The following is a 20,095-nucleotide window of genomic DNA, read 5'->3' on the forward strand; positions in this document are numbered from 1 at the left end:
CAGTTTTATTTACGCTATGATCGACATCATATAAGAAAATGCTTATATGATGACAGGATATACTGCTACGATGTTCTAACATAGTACATGAGGTCATTTGCAAAAACTAAAATTAAGGCTCTCAACGAATATTCTCGGACTTATTGACCCATCTAGATCCTTTTTATGCGAGAATATCCCAAGATACCAATTTTCCTGAAAAAAAAATATGGAGCCATTTTCGAGAACATAAACACATACCCAATTAATGTTCAATTATAAAGATAGTATATATATATATATATATATATATATATATATATATATATATATATATATATATATATATATATATATATATATATATATATATATATATATATATATATATATATATATATATATATATATATATATATATATATATATCTATATATATATATATTATATATATATATATATAATATATATATATATATATATATATATATATATATATATATATATATATATATATATATATATATATATATATATATATATATATATATTATATATATATTTATAACTTTTTAACGTATAACTTTATAACGTTTTAAGTTTATTTAAAACTTAAACGAATAGAAATTATTCCATATATGAAAGGGGCTATCCCCTCTTCAACGCTTCGCTCTTTACGCTAAAGTTTTTTATTGAATTGAAAAGTAGAACTGTGACAAAGAGTCAAACTGTACCAAAGTTAAATTTTCAAACAGTTCGTGGTAACGAACTGTAGTAAGGAGCGACCCGGCTAAATAGTAACCCAAACCCTAAAAAATTGAATTTTGATATCAATAGCTACACCAAAAGAATCGCATCTTAATGCTGATTTTAAATATATAAGTTTCATCAAGTTTAGTCCTACCCATCAAAAGTTACGAGCCTGAGAAAACTTGCCTTATTTAAGAAAATAGGGGGAAACACCCCCTAAAAGTCATATAATCTTAACGAAAATCACACCATCAGATTCAGCGTATCAGAGAACCCTACTATAGAAGTTTCAAGCTCCTATCTACAAAAATGTGGAATTTTGTATTTTTTGCCAGAAGACAAATCACGGGTGCGTGTTTATTTGTTTGTTTTTTTTTTTTCCCAGAGGTCATCGTATCGACCAAGTGGTCCTAGAATTTCGCAAGAGGGCTCATTTTGACGGAAATGAAAAGTTCTAGTGCCCTTTTTAAGTGACCAAAAAAATTGGAGGGCATCTAGGCCCCCTCCCACGCTCATTTTTTTCCCAATTTCAATGGATCAAAATTTTGAGGCAGCCATTTTGTTCAGCATAGTCGAAAACCATAATAACTATGTATTTGGGGATGATTTACTCCCCCACAATCCCTGGGGGAGGGGCTGCAAGTTACAAACATTGACCAGTGTTTACATATAGTAAGGGTTATTAGGAAGTGTACAGACGTTTTCAGGGGGATTTTATTTTGTTTGGGGGGTGGGGCTGAGGGGAGGGGGCTAGCATTACTATAAGAAAACACTGAAAAATAAACATGAAAACATTTTTTCAAATTAAAGGAAGGAGTAGCATTGAAACTTAAAACGAACAGAGATTATAACGCATATGAGGGGTTCTAAAAATACTTTAGCATAAAGAGCGAGGCATTTAGGAGGAGATAAATACCTCGCTCTTTATGCTAAAGTATTTTTAGTAATTTCAACTATTTATTCTACGGCCTTTCTGATTCAGGGGTCATTCTTAAAGAATTGGGACAAAACTTAAGATTTAGTGTAAAGAGCGAGATATTAACGAGGATACAAACCCCCTTGTATACATAATAAAAATATAAGAGTATGAAAGTTTGTTACGTAAGTTGCTAATTTATAAGTTACGTATAATTTTTACTAATAAAAACGTTCGTTAAAAATTAAAAGTTCTAGTTGCCTTTTTAAGCAACCGAAAAATTGGAGGGCAACTAGGCCTCCTTCGCCACCCCTTATTTCTCAAAATCGTCTGATCAAAACTAAGAGAAAGCCATTTAGCCAAAAAAAGAATTAATATACAAATTTCATTTTAATAATTTATGTGCGGAGAGCCAAAACCAAACATGCATTAATTCAAAAACGTTCAGAAATTAAATAAAAAAAAACTGATTTTTTTAGCTGAAAGTAAGGAGCGACATTAAAACTTAAAACGAACAGAAATTACTCCGTATATAAAATGGTTTGTCCCCTCCGCAATCCCTCGCTCTTTACGCTAAAGTTTGATTCTTTGTCACAATTCTACTTTTTAAAACAATTAAAAACTTGACTCTTTGCCACAATTCTGCTTTTTAAAACAATTAAAAGCTTTAGTGTAAAGAGCTAGGCATTGCGGAGGGGACAAACCATTTTATATACGGAGTAATTTCTGTTCGATTTAAGTTTTAATGTCGCTCCTTACTTTCAGCTAAAAAAATTAGTTTTTTTTATTTAATAATTTAAAGAGTTGGATTTGAGGGATAGTAGTCATCCTTACCATTAGGGTTGTCCTTGGTACACTGTGAAAAACGAACATAAATTAAACAGCGAAAATGAGTTTTCTCAAATGAAAGTTAAGAGAGTTAGTAAAACTTAAAACGACCAGAAATTATTCCGCATGTGAGAGGGCACTCCCTCCTCAATCTTCCACTTTTTACCTTAAATCTAATAGTACTTTAAAAACATTTGTCGTTTCAATCCAATGGCTCTTGCGTTTGAGCAGTCGTTTTTAAGGAAATGAGACAAAAAATCTAAATTTAGAGAAGAGTCAAGCGTTGAGGAGGGACGACCCCCTTCATATACGGAATAATTCATGAGTATTTTAAGTTTTAATGTTACTTTGTACTTTTATTTGAGATTTTTTATTTAATATATTTAGGATCTATTCAAAAGCTATAAATCCAAGAGAAATCTATAAACCAATTGGTCCCCTTTCAAAGGCACTGTGTAAACAAAACCTGAGGCGGGAACCAATTTCAATCTGATCGTTCAATTAGCCGAAACGGCGGAGCCTTTTGAAGAGGTGTTAAGTTAGAGGGGGTTGATTGATGGAAAGCTAGAAGACTGAACACACAAAAATTGGGATTATTTGACCGGTTTCTATGGCGGTACTTTAATCAAAGGTTCCGAAATGTATTTATCATTAGTAATGTGAGGGGTTTGTAAGGTTTCAATTACACTTCACGTAATGTCATGCTTCTCGAACTGCACTTCGTAATTCTTATGTCGGCTTCTTCAATAATCATCATCAGATAAGGGGAAAGACGATTTTTGTTTGATTGCAGGAATTATAACTCAGATGTGGACCATATTCTATTTCTAAATTTTTGCTGAACCTAAGAAATGACTACAAAACTGAAGCTAAAAAGAAATAATCAAAGTAAAATCTTTAATCGAAAAAAACTGTACAAGTGCTCCGTGGGTTTGGCTAGAAATTTTAAATGAAAAAATTATTTTACCCTCCCCCCGCCCCTCTCTCACTCTCTCTCACACACTCTCTCCAAATTTGAATTGTTCAACCATGATTTTATCAAACATCCATTCAAAACGAAAAAATTCAACCAGCATTAAAGCATTGTCAAATCTAGATGGCATTTAGTCACCATGCATAAGAAACATTGCCGTAATTCGAAGACCTTTAAAATTATGAAGTTTGACGTCAAAGCAGTTGTACTGACTGTTGATGAAGTAAAAGATTCATCTGTAAGGTTAAAATAATATCAGCACTTTGTTTGTGCATTATTTTTTGTTGTTGGAACCAATTATTAGCGTGAAGAAAGACCCCGACACATGCCTAAAATATGGGCAGAGTCTGTATTCATGTTGCATAGCTGCAATTTTTTTATGAAGGAAAAATAATGTGAAAAAAAAATGTTGCTTATTCGGTGAAATTCAGACGCGTACATTATTTGCACACTTCATAAATTTCTTTTTTTCTAAGCATCAACTTTCCAATCAAGTTAAACGCAAATTTCTAAAAAAAAAGCCCATAGTAAAGCTGATACATCAATTTATCCACATCAACAGTATAACTTTAACAGAACTCTAAAGATGTGGGCTGTGATAGTTAAAAGTGCGACGCATGCCATTTTGGTCGAAAATGAGTTATGTACGTGTCATGGGTAAACGAAGCTCGGGGAATCGAATTGTCCTATTTTATACCTTTACGAAGATAAAAAGAGACATAACTAAGTGATGTATGTCTCTTTTTTATCAGGTCTTATTGCAATTCAGAATGACAGAAGAGGATTATCTTGTGGAGCTGTAACATGGAGACAAGGCATTTGTCTCCTTTTTTCAATGAAAAAGAAGAAAAATGCCATAAAATGGAATAACTGAATTTAAATTATACCACTGAAAAGAGCATAAGAAGCTGATTTAAAATATGTTCCCATTATCCCCATTAGCCTCGACCTTCAGAGCGACAACAGCCGACAAACTTTTAGTTTTCAGAGCCTATGTGTTTTGCTGCAATACTGAATAATTTTTCAATGACAACACAAACTTTTGTTCTGTTAGGTCGTTTTGATGCATATGCATTAATGTCTAAAAACAGAGTCAAGTGATGCAAGGACTATCTTACCCGGCAGAGGTTCCATCATTGCATGTTATTGTTCTATTGAGCAGGAACATTCTATACATCGGAGGTGGAGTTGGACTATCACAATTAGATAAAGCCTAAAATTAAGAAAAATGTTATGCTATTACCATCACCAGAAGTTTAGGTGAAATCTTTCAATTGTATCCATCTAAACATTTTTTTTTTTAAATCCAAGGAATACATAAAATCAGAAAAAAAATACTAGTCTTAGCTGATTAGAAGGTTTCTTCAAGTGATGATTTACTCTTTTAAAAGAAATTCCACACTGTTCTTTTATGTGCAATTAATTTTTTAAACAAGTTTTTTCATCTGAAAGTAAACAGCAACATTAAAACTTAAATCTATCACAAATCATTCTGCATATGAGGGGAACTGCCCCTTCCACAATCCTTACTCTTAAAAGATAAAGTCGTAAAGTTCTTTAAAAATACCTCTCATTCAAATTAAACGACCTTTGTGTGTGAGAAGTGTTTCTTAAAGAATTACGAAAAAAAGTCAAACTTTAGCATAAAGTTTGACTTCTCAATTTTTCTCAAACTTTGGCCTCAATTCTCAATTTGATTTCTGTTCGTTTTAAGTTTTAAAAGTGCTCCTTATTTTCATGTGAAAGAATTATTGTTTTTGTTTATTCTGACTGTTTTTCAAATCATGCAAGGATATCTCCTTACTCCCCTCTCCTTAGCTGAAGTTTTACCTGGAAAATTCTCAAAAAGAATTTCTCTCCGTGGAAAATTTCCCCAAGGAAATCCATGTCGTGGAAACCCCCCCCCAAAAAAAATCAAAATGTTTCCCAATAACATATACTATATGTGAAAAATGGGCATATTGCGTAACTTACAGCCCTTTCGCCAGGGACTATGGAGATCATGTCATCTCCAAAGGCATTATTATTGAACCTTTCAAATATGCTTAATCAAATAGCTATCTGAGAATTTCAACCAGACATATGGAGAAAAAAGTGGCCTGGGAGGGAGGAAAGCTGGCCTTCAATCTTTTTAGTCACTTAGAAATGACACTAAAACTTTTGATTTTTGCTTTAATGAGCGTTTTTCGATCTTCTAGTACCACTGGTTCAATATGATCGCCCCAGGGGGAAGAAATAAATATGCATATGTGATCTTTTTTCTGGCAAAAAATAAAATTCCAAATGTTTGCAGATGGGTGCTTGAAACCTCCAGAAAGACTCTCTAAAATGCTGAATTCAATTATATGATTTTCATTAAGATCTTTTGGGTTTTTTGAGGTGTTTTCATTCGATAAGTAACATTAAACTTACTGAATTTTATATGTTTGGAAGCGGTATAAAATTCTTATTCTTTTGATGCACCTATTGTTATCGATACTGGTCGCTGTCACGAACTGTTTGAAAAGATGTTTTACAAGAGACAGGCTGTGCCACAAGAAATTTGCTACTTTGTGAGGCAGTTTAAATAGCCAGCCCCTGTGGAAGATTTAAATTAGTCAAAATATGTTTAAACACTTCCGCAAATTTGGATCTCAATAGCCCCGCTAAGGAAGTTTCGGGCTTATTTTGTCGATGTCTTGATGACGGAGGAAAATGCATTTGAAATAATGTAGAGGCATATTTTCATTCATTACAGCTTTCTTTTAAATAAGAAATTCAATAATAAACATGATTCCCTTCTATTTACCATTTTTCAGGAATAGCCCCTCACAGCAATTCCCCATCGCAACGCCAGTGGGAGAAAGTTAATCTTTTAGTGGTCTGTCTGAGTTTGTGTGGTGTTTAATTGAAGTCATTATGCCGCAACCACTTTTCCCATAGCCTCTTAGGGATGTTAAAAAACAGAGGTGTGGCAGAGAATTGGACATAAAACTCATATTTCCTGAATCATATTCATATTTTGGATGTGCTTCATGGAATGTCATTTCAATATGAATGTGCACATTCTATTCGGAAAACCCAGAGAAATTTTTTCCTGAATATTTTGAAGTTCGTATTATTGATCAACTTGCTTTTGTAGTCAACACCCCCCCCCCATAAATCCAAAAAACAGCTTCAGTTCCATTCCTATTATCCTTTGAAAGCTAAAAGGGATTTTCTTTTACCGTGGTGGATTGGTTTTTATGGCACTTGGTATCTACCAAGTGACATATAGCAATCGTAAATTCTGTCGGTCTGTCTGTCCGTCCCGGTTTTGCTACTTTAGTCACTTCCAGGTAAGCTAGGACGATGAAATTTGGCAGGCGAATCAGGAACCCGACCAGATTAAATTAGAAATTGTCGTTTCCCCGATTCGGTCATCTGGGGGAGAGTGGGGGGTGGTTAAATCAGAAAAGTAGAAAAAATGAGGTATTTTTAACTTACGAATGGGTGATCGGATCTTAATGAAATTTGATATTTAGAAGGATATCGTGTCTCAGAGCTGTTATTTTAAATCCTGACCGGATCTGGTGACATTTGGGGGAGTTGGGGGGGGTCTAAAATCTTTGAAAACGCTTAGAGTGGAGGGATTGGGATGAAACTTGGTGCAAAAAATAAGCAGAAAACCTAGATACGTGATTGACATAACCGGAAAGGATCCGCTCTATTTGGGGTATTTGGGGGGAGGGTTAATTCTGAAAAATTCTAAAAAATGAGATATTTTTAACTTACGAATGATTGATCAGATCTTACTGAAATTTCATATTTAGAAGGACTTCGTAATTCAGATCTCTTATTTTAAATCACGACCGGATCCAGTGTCACTGGGGGTGGAGGCACCGGAAATCTTGCGAACGGGTGATCAGATCTTAATGAAATTTGATATTTAAAAGGATTTTGTGCTTTAGAGCTCTCGTTTTAAATCCTGGCCAGATCCGGTGACATTGGAGGGAGTTGGAGGGGGAAACCAGAATTCTTGGAAAACATGAAAATTGAGGTATCTTTATCTTACGAATGGGTGATCGGATCTTAATGAAACTTGATATATAGAAGGATCGTATGTCTCAGAGGCTCCATTCAATTTGAATCGGATCCGGGGACATGGGGGGTTGGAGGGGGAAACAGAAATCTTAGAAAACGCTTAAATTGGAGAGATCGGGATGAAACTTGATGGGAAGAATAAGTACAAGTTATAGATATGTGATTGACATAATTGAAACCGATCTGTTCACCTTGGAAGAGATGGGGGGAGGTGTTGATTTGAAAAAATTAGAAAAATTGAGGTATTTTTAACTTAAGAACGAGTGACCGGATCTTAACGAAATTCGATGTTTAGAAGGAACTCATGTCTCAGAGCTCTATTTCAAATCCCGACCAGATCTGTTGACATTGGGGGTATTTAGAGGGGAAAACTGGATATCTTGGAAAACGCTCAGAGTGGCGAAATCAGGATGAAATGTGGTGGATAGAAAAAACAAATGTCGTAGGTGCGTGATTGACGTAACCGTACTGGATCCACTCTCTTTGGGGAGTTAGGGGGTGGGGTTCAGTGCTTTGGCGAGTTTGGTGCTTCTGGACGTGCTAGGACGATGAAAATTGGTAGGCGTATCCGGGAGCTGCACAAATTGACTTGATAAAGTCGTTTTCCCCGATTAGACCATCTGGAGGGCTGAAGAGAGAGGAAAAATTAGAAAAAATTAGGTATTTATAACTTACGAGTGGGTCAGCGGATCCTAATGAATTTTGATATTTAGAAGGATCTCGTGACTCAGAGCTCTTATTTTATTAATATAAATATGCAAATTTCACTTTAATTATTCATTTGCGGAGAGCCGAAATCAAAACATGGATTAACTAAAAACGTTCAGGAATTAAATAAAAAAAAAACATTTTTTTTTAACTGAAAGTAAGGAGCAACATTAAAACTTAAAACGAACAGAAATTACCCCGTATATGAAAGGGGCTGTTCCCTCTTCAACGCCCTGCTCTTTACGCTAAAGTTTTTACTGTTTTAAAAATTAGAGTTGAGAGAAAGAGTCAAACTTTAGCGCAAAGAGCTGGGCGTTGAAGAGGGAACAGCCCCTTTTTTGCCGTAGCAAAAAACGTGTTTTTTGCCGTAGCAAAAAACAGCAAATTTGCAGTCTCCGGTATTCGTCGTCATTACCTTTAGGATTCGAATTGGCCAGAATGGATAGCCCGCAAATTTGGCTAGGAATAAATCACCGATTTTAACGTTCGCAGGATTCATGCCTAGTAAATGAAAGATTATAAAGTGAAAGAAACTTATCTTTCCGTGAGGGCCGAGCCTCACTAATGTATCCAAGTGAACAATCAGTCCAAACTGTGCGAGGTCGGCCCAACTGCTAATCCTTCTCTACACTAAAAGTGTAATTAACGCGCAGGCAAATTATATCCAATTTTCTCTACACACCACACTTGGCTATCGTATCCAATTTTCTCAATTCAAAACGCCAAAAATCTGATTGTGTGATAAATTCAAGTATCAGATTGCACAATTTCTGTAGTCACTGAATTAATTCATGGCTAAGGAATCAAGTTCAAACAATTCAAAAGTTCAAACAGGTGTAATCCCTTTGAGAGCTAGTTCAATACTGCAGCATATCAGCATACTGCAGGCATCTTCTTTGAATTAAACTCATTTTTTTAGGTAATCTCGGTTATAACGTTTTTTTTCTGATATTATGAGAAATAGAAACATTCAGATCGAAATAAACATTTTTAATTTTATGAATGGCTTGAGAATATTTAGTGGAAACTTTCAGGGCATGATGAGGGGGATGTACAACTGACGAAAAGGCAATATGTTATTGGAGTAATTGCCAATAAGGCAATTACTCCGTATATGAAAGGGGCTTTTCCTCTTCAACGCCAAGCTCTTTACGCTAAAGTTTGACTCTTTCTCTTAACTCTACCTCTTAAAACAGTAAAAACCTTTAGCGTAAAGAGCGGGGCATTGAAGAGGAAAATCCCCTCTCATACACGGAGTAATTTCATATAAGGAAGTATGCGCATATTCCCTTTTCATCAGTTGTACATCCCATCATCATGCCCTGAAAGTTTCCACTTAATATTCTTAAGCCATTCATAAAATTAAAAATCTTTATTTCGATCTGAATGTTTCTATTTCTCATAATATCAGAAAAAAAACGCCTAGTTGCCCTCCAATTTTTTGGGTACTTAAAAAGGCAACTAGAACTTTTAGTTTTTTACGAAGGTTTTCATTAGTAAAAGATACGTAGCTCATATCAAAAGATATTAGTAACTCACGAATTAGCTTATGTAACAAACTTCTATATTCGTACGTTTTGATTATGTATATGAGAGGGTTCACCCACTCGTCAATACCTCGCTTTTTACACTAAAGCTTAAAGTTTGTCCCCTGAATCGCAAAGGCCGTAGAATAAATAGTTGAAATTACTAAAAATGCTTTAGCTAAAGCATTTTTAGTAATTTCTTTAAGACTTCTTTAAGACTTTTTCTTTAAGACTGAGGTATTAGGAGGAGGTGAGCCCCTTACATGCGTAATATTTTCTGTTCGTTTTAATTTTTAATGCTACTCCTTACTTTCAGTTGAAAAAACTTTTGCATATTTATTTTTTCATTGTTTTTTTAAGAAATGCTAGAAAATGCTGCACCCCCTTTATGGAAATCTTCTTCCCCCGTTACATTTCCCCACAAAAGTATCCCCCACATGACCCCCTCTTCTCAACTCCCCTCCCAACCAAAAAATCCCCCTGAAAACGTCTGTACACTCCCAAAAAACCATTACTATATCCAAACACTGGTCAAAATTTTTAACTTGCAGCCCCTCCCAAGGGGACTGTGGGGGAGTAAGTCGTCCCAAAAGACATAGTTCTAAGATCTTTCGACTATGCTGAATAAAATGGCTACCTCAGAATTTTGATCCGACGACTTTGGGAAAAAATGAGCGTGGGAGGGGGCCTAGGTGCCCCCCAATTTTTTGGTCACTTAAAAAGTGCAATAGAACTTTTCATTTCTGTTCGAATGAGCCCTCTCACAAAATTCTAGGACCACTGGGTCGATACGGTCACCCCTGGAAAAAAAAAAATAAAATAAACACGCATCCGTGATTTTTCTTCTGGCAAAAAATACAAAATTCCACATTTTTGTAGATAGAAGCTTGGACCATGTACAATAGGGTTCTCTGATACGCTGAATCTGATGGTATGATTTTTGTTAAGATTCTATGACTTTTAAGGGGTGTTTCCCCCTATTCTCTAAAATAAGGCAAATTTTCTCAGGCTCGTAACTTCTGATGCGTAGGACTAAACTTGATGAAACTTAAATATTTGAAATCAGCATTAAAATGCGATTCTTTTGATGTAACTATTGGTATCAAAATTCCGTTTTTTAGAGTTTTGGTTACTATTGAGCCGGGTCGCTTACAGTTCGTTACCACGAACTGTTTGAAATCTCGATCGGCATTAAGCTTCTGATTTTCCTTTTATATCAATCTATTGATTCTTAGAATTTTGCTAGAGCTCATACCATATGAGCTCTTGTCTCTTGGCTCGTCCGGCCTCGTCACAAGTGCCATATGAGCTCTTAGCTCTTGTTAATTAGAGCCATCTGTGCAAAAAGACCAACTTTTCTTTTTTTTTTCCTTGCGTATCAGAGATATTATAAAATTGAAAAGGGCTTGCCTTCAAATATCTTAGTGGTTGGTTTTTAGAGGATTCTCAGAATCATGAATCCCCATCTTTTAGAAAAAAGAAAATACCCCTGCTATTCGTCAAAGAGGGTAACTAAATACTTCGCAACTTGAACACAAGCTCTGATATTTTGATTTACCCCTAGGCGGCTGCAGTTTTGAAAACCCTTTGCATCGTTCAAATTACTGAATCTTGTATACTTATTTCCTGAAACATTTTTAAATAAAAAAAAAACAAGATTTTCCATTTGAAAGTAAGGAGCAATATTAAAACTTGAAACTAACATAATTATATGAAGGGGGCTGCCTCCCCCTCAACAGCTTGCTCTTTACGCTAAAGTTTTTTAGTACTTTTGACAAAAAGGTTCTTATTATTCCACTTAAACGAACATAGTGTTTCAGAAGTCGTTCTTAAGGAATTGGGACAAAACTTAAACTTTAGCGTAAAGAGAGAGGTGTTGAGGAGGAGGCTATCCTCTTCATATACATAATAACCTCTGTTTGTTTTAAGTTATAATGTTGTTCCTTACTTTCAGTCAAAAAAACTTGCTTTTTATTTAATTTCTGATCGTTTTATTAAATAAAACCAGGAAATCTGGCCCCATCTCCACGAAGCTCCCTATCTACGGACATATCCTCTAGACAATTCAATCCCGATAAACATTTACCCAGGGCAATTACCCTCAACAACTCTACGCGCGAAATTGAGGCGGAAAAGAGAAATCAAGAAATACAAAAATAATTTTGTATAGGAATTCTGGCGAACTCCCCGAGCGTAAAATTCCCATTGACAAGTTCGTCCCCTGGAAACTTTTTCCTCATGGTAAGTTCCCCCGTGAAAAAAAAACAGCAGAAAATTTGTCTTCATACCATAAAATGTATGCACGCTGCCGAATAACAAAAACTGTACGTAAACAATGGACAATTTTTATAACTTAAAGGCCTTTCCCCTGTGGCTGTCGGTGGAGGGGGTCATGTTATACCCAAAGGCATAGTTATTGGGCCTTTCAACTATGATGAGCAGAATGGCTACATCAAAATTTTAATCGGACGATTTCGGGGGAAATATGGTGAAGGAGGGGGACTAGATGCCCTCCAATCTTTTTGGTCACTTAAAAAGGGTACTAGAGCTTTTAATTTTTGTCCGAATGAGCCCTCTAACACTATTCAAGGACCACAGAGTCAATATGATCACCCCTGGAAAAAACAACAACAAATAAACACGATTCTGTGACCTTACTTCTAGCAAAATATTCAAACAAATTCCACATTTTTGCAGATAGAAGCTTGAAACTTCTCAGATACGCTGAATCTGATCATCATTAAGATTCTATGATTTTTAGAGGGTGTTTCCCCCTTTTTTCGAAATAAAAAACTAAACTCAATGAAACTTCTACATTTGAAATCAGCAATTAGTTACCATGAATTGTTTGATAAATAAAATAGAATCAAAGAAGTACCAAGGAGATAGAAGGAGAAAAGGAAGACTGTTTTCCTAAATTAGTGATTAATATAGACCAGCACTTGAATGAAGCTTTAACCCTACTCATCCATACAACCACATAGGTCAAACAGCATAGCCATACACAATCAACCATAAAGAATAATCCATGGACAGGCAGTCATTTCGTCAATAAGTATAAGTCGTCATTTACCAAACAATAGAAACAATAAAGACAAATAACTAGACCTACGTTGCCTGGGCAACGTGAAGTGTTGCGGCAACCTTTGTCCGGCTTTGCCGATTAAAGTGTTGCGAGAGCAACACTTTGGTTTTGTTTCTTCGCTATCGGTTAAATGCTGAAGTTGTCAAAACTATCAAAGCTTTCAAAACGGCATATTCAAAGAAGAACACAATTAGTAATCACATGATCAAATTCTTCAGCGTTGAAAAAACAACAGCAAAAGAATATCGGAAAAAGGGACTAAATTGAGTTTGCAGCCAGTTGAACTTTATCCTTTTCAATCGTAGACATCGTGACGGATGGAAACTTGGAACATTATCTTATATAATCTAGTTGGTATTATAAAGCTATCCGTAACTTTTCAGGATCAAATACCATAGATGTGCACCAATTTGCACAAATTTGTAGCCCCTCATGAACCTCCTCTAGCAACCCATTCTTGCTTACAAGTCCCTCTTCCGTGAGAGACAAAGAATAACACAATCAGTAATCAGATGATCAAAGGCTATTCCTCAGGGTTGAAAAAAAAAATATTGGAAGAAGGGACTAAATTGACTTTGCAGCCAGTTGAACTTTATCCTTTGCACACCATAGGCTCTGGCTCGAGGACAAGCAAAAACCATCCTTTTTGGCCCCAGGCAAGAGTCGTACGGAGCTTTCCAAAATATAATGTCATATTCATCAATCCGGCCCGAGGTCCACACTAACAGCCGATTATTACTTACTAGGCCCCTAAATGTCACTTTGCAGCCGGTTGAACTTTATCCTTTTCAATCGTAGACATCGTGACGGATGGAAACTTGGAACATTATCTTATGTAACCTAGTTGGTATTATAAAGCTATCTGTAACTTTTCAGGATCAAAATACCATCAGGGACCCATAAATTTCCTGTAATGACTCGCCATCCAGGATCGCTTATTATTGGATGGCGAGTCATTACAGGAAATTTATGGGTCCCTGATTCCATAGATGTGTACCAATTTGCACAAATTTGTAGCCCCTCGTGAGCCTCCTCTAGCAACCGATTCTTACTTACAAGTCCCTCTCCCGGGATATACATCCAAGTTCACCGGAAACAAATAATGGGTACACCAACTAGCAAAAGTTCCAAACCCCTTGTCGCTGAAGTCATTGTAGCCTAACAGTCGATTATTACTTACAACTCCCCTACATGTCTTACAATCGGGAACCAAGTTGTTCTTACCATCAATTACACCAGAAACAGATAATAGGTACACCAATCAGCAAAAGTTGCAAACCCCTCATTGCCAAAGATGATTATAAGCTAATAATCGACTGTTGCTTGGAAGTCCCCTACATATCTCACAATTGGTATCGGCCTATTTTTGGTTCAAGTGTGTACCTTACCACTGAAGTTGTCAACCCCTTGAAACTTTCAAACTGGTGTATGTCATGAAGGAATTTTTGTAACAAAAAATGGATGACATATACTTTGATCAGCTCATCAAGGTCTATCGATTGTCATTGAAAAAAAAATTCTATCTGTCTTAGTTCAAAAGTTGACTTTTTTGCCGGAGGCCAACTTTCTAACACCACCACTTAGAAAGGAGCAAAGGATAAGCTCTAATTTCATTAGCAATGAGAGAACTTTTAAAGTTTAAGAGGTATATCTGATACCATTTCTCTATTGCAATCCCAAGTAGAAAAAAAAGAATGGTAAAGTCAGCTGAAATCACGAACAGAAATGGCTAGAAACAATAGATGGCAGCACTTTCGGACCCGTGGGAAAATCGCACTTTTTTGTTTCTGTAAATTTTTCTATTTATCACTCAAAGAAGATATATTGGCTGTGGGGCCGGGGAACTACCGCATATATTTAACACTTATAGATTTTAGTCCATCTTCAATTTGAAACTGGTGCCTGCCTGCTTGCCTGCTAGAACGGAGCTTTCCACTCGAAAGCAGAAACATGGTTTGATGAAACGAAAGCTTGGCTGCACAACTTCAGATACTCCTCTCTGACATAGGCTATATAACTCCACTTCACTTCGCACACCATAGGCTCTGGCTCGAGGACAAGCAAAAACCATCCTTTTTGGCCCCAGGCAAGAGTTCTACGGAGCTTTCCGAAATGTAATGTCATATTCATCAATCCGGCCTGAGATCCACACTTTCCGTAAAAACCGCACAGGTTAGACCCTTACCAGTTTCCAGGAATAAGCTGAGATCGGCGGCATAGGAAAAAAAAAAAAAACAAAAAAAACCGGGACAAAACCAAAGTGTTGCTCTCGCAACACAATTCAGAGGCAACAACCCAACACAAGGGCTCATCAGGAGAATACACTTGCCTGTAGGGTTTCGCCACATTAAATTCTCTACCCAGTCAAGTGTTGTGGCTACCACAGAATATCCATGGCATCCCCGTGTCAGGTATCACCCCCAAAATACATGCCTATGAAAAAAAAAAACAGCAAATGTAAAACAACCAAGTAACACCAAAATAAGCTTATCCTGTTAATATATCCCTCTTTTTAGCAACAATAGGTAAACTAAATATGATAAATTTTACCAAATCACAAATATTAACACATTGCAAAAAACCTGAATAAACTAAACAATTATAGAATTCATCTTTACCATGTGGCTATTTTTAAAAAAAATCCGCTCTATTAGAAACACAATTCAAAATAAATGGCGCTGCATCATCATTTCTCGAACCACCGAAATTAGTTGAAAATTTCTTTAAGTATTTCCAGATAATTCTTTTGATATTTATTTAAAAGTTCGTTATAATGAAAACTAATTTTTTTTTAAATTGTCAAATTAATTTATTTGCAGAAAAACCTCTTGATATCAATTTTTGGCTTAAGATTTTACATCTATTTTTGAAATCAATATAATTACTACAAATCCTTGCATAACGAAGTAACTGTGAGAAAAACGCCGAATATGTGATATTTGAGTATATATTACTTTCAGGGAATGGGAAAATAATCACTTCAAAATCAAAATCATCCGTTTTATATATGGTACTTGTTTGTTAAACTGAGCCCACTCAAGAATTATGCTGTGTAAGATCTATCAGAAACCGGTTTCTCTTCCTTGATCGGTAATGATTTGCTTATTTTGAGTGAGAAAACTTCGATGTATGTACATTTTTATTAAATCTATATATATAAAAATAAGTTGTCTGTGTGTGGATCTGTGGATGGATCAGGTGACGTCATGTTTGTTCGCATATGACGTCTGAATTATTTCACACTAATACAAAAGAAGAAAAAAACTAAAAAAGGTAAAAACTACAAAAAAAAACTAAAAAGAAAAAAAAACTAAAAAAGCTAAAAAACTAAAAAAAACTAAAAAAAGGTAAAAATCTAATAACTAAAAAAAAACTGAAAAAAATAAAAAAAGGCAAAAACTACAAAAAAAATAAAAACTAATAAAAAAACTAAAAAAGCTAAAAAACTAAAAAAACTAAAAAAAAACTAAAAAAGGTAAAAAACTAAAAAAAATAAAAACTAAAAAAGAAAAAAACTAAAAAAAAGGAAAAAACTGAAAAATAAAAGAGAAAAAGAAAACTAAAAAAATATGAATAAATATATATAAAAATAAGTTGTTTGTGGGTTATGTCTGTCTGTCTGTCTGTCGAGTGACGTCGTGTTTGTCCGCATATGACGTCTGAATTATTTCACACTAATACAAAAGAAGAAAAAAAACTAAAAAAGGTAAAAACTACAAAAAAAACTAAAAAGAAAAAAAACTAAAAAAGCTAAAAAACTAAAAAAAAACTAAAAAAAGGTAAAAAACTAAAAACTAAAAAAAACTGAAAAAACTAAAAAAAGGCAAAAACTAAAAAAAAACTAAAAACTAATAAAAAAACTAAAAAAGCTAAAAAACTAAAAAAACTAAAAAAACTAAAAAAAAGGTAAAAAACAAAAAAAAACTAAAAACTAAAAAAGAAAAAACTAAAAAAAAGGAAAAAACTGAAAAATAAGAGAAAAAGAAAACTAAAAAAATATTAATAAATATAAAAAATATAAATATAAATATAATATAAATTAGCAATCAACAAAGCACCGAGACACAAATGACGACCGGGACACAGGGAGTATAAATGACGACCAGGACATAAGTAAAAAAAAAACTAAAAAAACTAAAAAAATGGTAAAAACTACAAAAAAAACTAAAAACTAATAAAAAAACTAAAAAATCTAAAAATCTAAATAAACTAAAAAAGAAAAAAAATAAAAAAGGAAAAAAATAAAGGAGAAAAACAAAACTAAAAAACGAATGTATATACAGACCGGGACACCGGGATACAAATGACGACCGGGACACAGGGAATATAAATGACGACCGGGACACAGGGACACAACTACAATGGGGACGCCGGGGGGCACAGGGGGATATAAATGACGACCGGGACACCGGGACACAAGGAATATAAATGACGCCCGGGACACTCAAAGAGAAATCACAGACTGGAACACCGGGACACAAATGACGACCGGGACACAGGGAATATAAATGACGACCGGGACACAGGGACATAACTACAAAGGGGACGCCGGGGTGCACAGGGGGATATATAAATGACGATGGCGACTCAGGGAATGGTCGATTAGCAATCACCATCAACAAAGCTCAAGGGCAATCATTAGAATTATGAGGTATAGATCTGAATACGGATTGTTTTCCCATGGACCATTATATGTTGCATGTTCAAGAGTCGGTAAACCTGACAATCTATTTATATGCACAGACAATGGGACAGCAAAGAATGTTGTATATTCGCAAGTTTTACGTAGTTAAAAACATATATATATATATATATATATATATATATATATATATATATATATATATATATATATATATATATATATATATATATATATATATATATATATATATATATATCTATCTATATTCACAGGTGGGACATAGGGACACAACTACAATGGCGCGTAACTAATATGGCGCGTAACAACTTACGCGCGCGGGGGGGCTTGGGGGGGGGGCGCGAAGCGCCCCCACCAACTAGGTGTTGGGGTGGCGCGAAGCGCCACCCCAACAGCTAGTATTTAATATAAAGAGGTGGTTAGGGGTTTGGTTAGATTAGGTTACGCTGAGTTAGGTTAGGCTTACTATAATGCGTTTGATGTGTCCTGCTTTCCACAATTCTTTGTCGTAGTTTCCGTAATTTTGTTGCTAAAATGTTATACTATCACCATGTTTTGTTATATTTCGTTAGGACTAACCTAACTTCATTTATTGAGTGAGCCTCGTTTATCAGACCAGTACCATGTATATAAATATATATATATAAATATATATATATATATATATATATATAAATATATATATATATATATATATATATATATATATATATATATATATATATATATATATATATATATATATATATATATATATATATATATATATATATATATATATATATATATATATATTAAATATTTAATATAGAAAGGTTGTTAGGTGTTAGGTAAGATTATGTTAGGTTAAGTTAGGTATTTAATATAATGCGTTCTTCGTGGCTTGCTTTCCACAACTCTGTCACAGTTTCCATAATTTTGCTTCATATATATATATATATATATATATATATATATATATATATATATATATATATATATATATATATATATATATATATATATATATATATATATATATATATATATATATATATATATATATGTCCTGCTTTCCACAATTCTTTGTCGTAGTTTCCGTAATTTTGTTGCTAAAATGTTATACTATCACCATGTTTTGTTATATATATATATATATATATATATATATATATATATATATATATATATATATATATATATATATATATATATATATATATATATATATATATATATGTATATATATATATATATATATATATATATATATATATATATATATATATATATATATATATATATATTATATATATATATATATATATATATATATACGAGTATATAAAGGAAAAAATTTTGAATTAAATTTGTTCACGCATACTGGAGAAATAGTGTAGTTTTCGTGGTTACCATTTCATAAGTTTATATGTTCCCCTCCAGATAAACCCACACACACACACATATATATATATATATATATATATATATATATATATATATATATATATATATATATATATATATATATATATATTGAATTGGTTTATACAGTAAATGTTTCTATATAATACGGTTCAGGGAAGTACGCTGGATTTTTTTCGAGGGGGGGGGATGGAGAATGGGCAATAGTAGAAAACAAAACAAAACACTTGATATTTGAATAAGCAGTGCGCACAAATTTCATATAAATTTTCCTCATCTTTTTGCGCAGAAATCAAGAAAAAAAGATTTTGGGTTGGTACTGCGACCCATGGTCTTCCCTTGCGTACCTGCCTGATAAATAGACATAATATTTTCTATAGAATACCTTCCCATCCCCCTTGAGGAAAATCTGAAATGACATCTCAGACACTATCATAAAACATATCCTGCAAAATTTTAATCCCAAAACCTTACCATCAATCAGCCTAAATCCAGCTTAAGAATAAGATACATTTGATAGAAATAACGCGATAAAAATCTTTTCAATAACACTACAGCCAAATTTTAGAGTATGGATGGTCAATTTACTGATGACACCAATCTGGGAGTACCCAGCCCCTGACAAAGAAAACAAGCTTGATAGTCTATCGTCCCTCTGCGGTTCCTTTCATGGTAAAGAAATAGCATGTGCCGAATTCGATGTGATCGTATCTGATATATACCAGCCTTATTGGGATCGCAATTCTTTGATAGTTAATAAATGGTGAAAAAGGATCCATAAGCATGAAATCTATCTTCTCAGAGTTGGCATGCCAAACGAGATAAATCAAAGGTATCTTGTCAAAACACCTTTATGATTTTATTTATTTCTCATTTAGAAACAAATAGTACATTTTCTTTTTTTGCATTTGGAAAAAAAGATAAAATCACGGAAGCAACTGAAAATGAAGATCTAATGAAGAGGGGTGATATGCTAAGTTAACAAAGTAGGAAAAGATAATACTCCTAAAACACCGAAAGACAATAGTAGCCTACGCAGGCACGTAGAATTATCATAGAGGGAAGAAGCAAACTTTTCCACATAACATAAACAGAGATGTATATGAAATTATGCGGAATTTATAAACAAATCATGAGATGTGGGGGGGGGGTGCAGAACCTGGTGTGTCCTTTTTTCTTTTCTTTTTTTTACCAGGGCTAG

At 34.1% G+C, this 20,095-nt stretch overlaps 1 protein-coding gene across 2 annotated transcripts in view; it reads right to left on the reverse strand.

Moving 5' to 3' along the window:
* Positions 1 to 20,095, reverse strand: part of LOC136039329 (palmitoleoyl-protein carboxylesterase notum1-like) — a 91,513-nt gene that overhangs the window by 49,238 nt on the left and 22,180 nt on the right. For both annotated transcript variants that reach the window (XM_065722963.1, XM_065722955.1), the window contains exon 3: positions 4,565 to 4,659. In XM_065722963.1, the coding sequence (XP_065579035.1) occupies positions 4,565 to 4,659 (95 nt within the window). The remainder of the gene's footprint in view (positions 1 to 4,564; positions 4,660 to 20,095) is intronic.

The sequence above is a fragment of the Artemia franciscana genome, chromosome 2 (assembly GCF_032884065.1).
Source record: "Artemia franciscana chromosome 2, ASM3288406v1, whole genome shotgun sequence".
In the NCBI taxonomy this organism is placed as follows: domain Eukaryota; kingdom Metazoa; phylum Arthropoda; class Branchiopoda; order Anostraca; family Artemiidae; genus Artemia; species Artemia franciscana.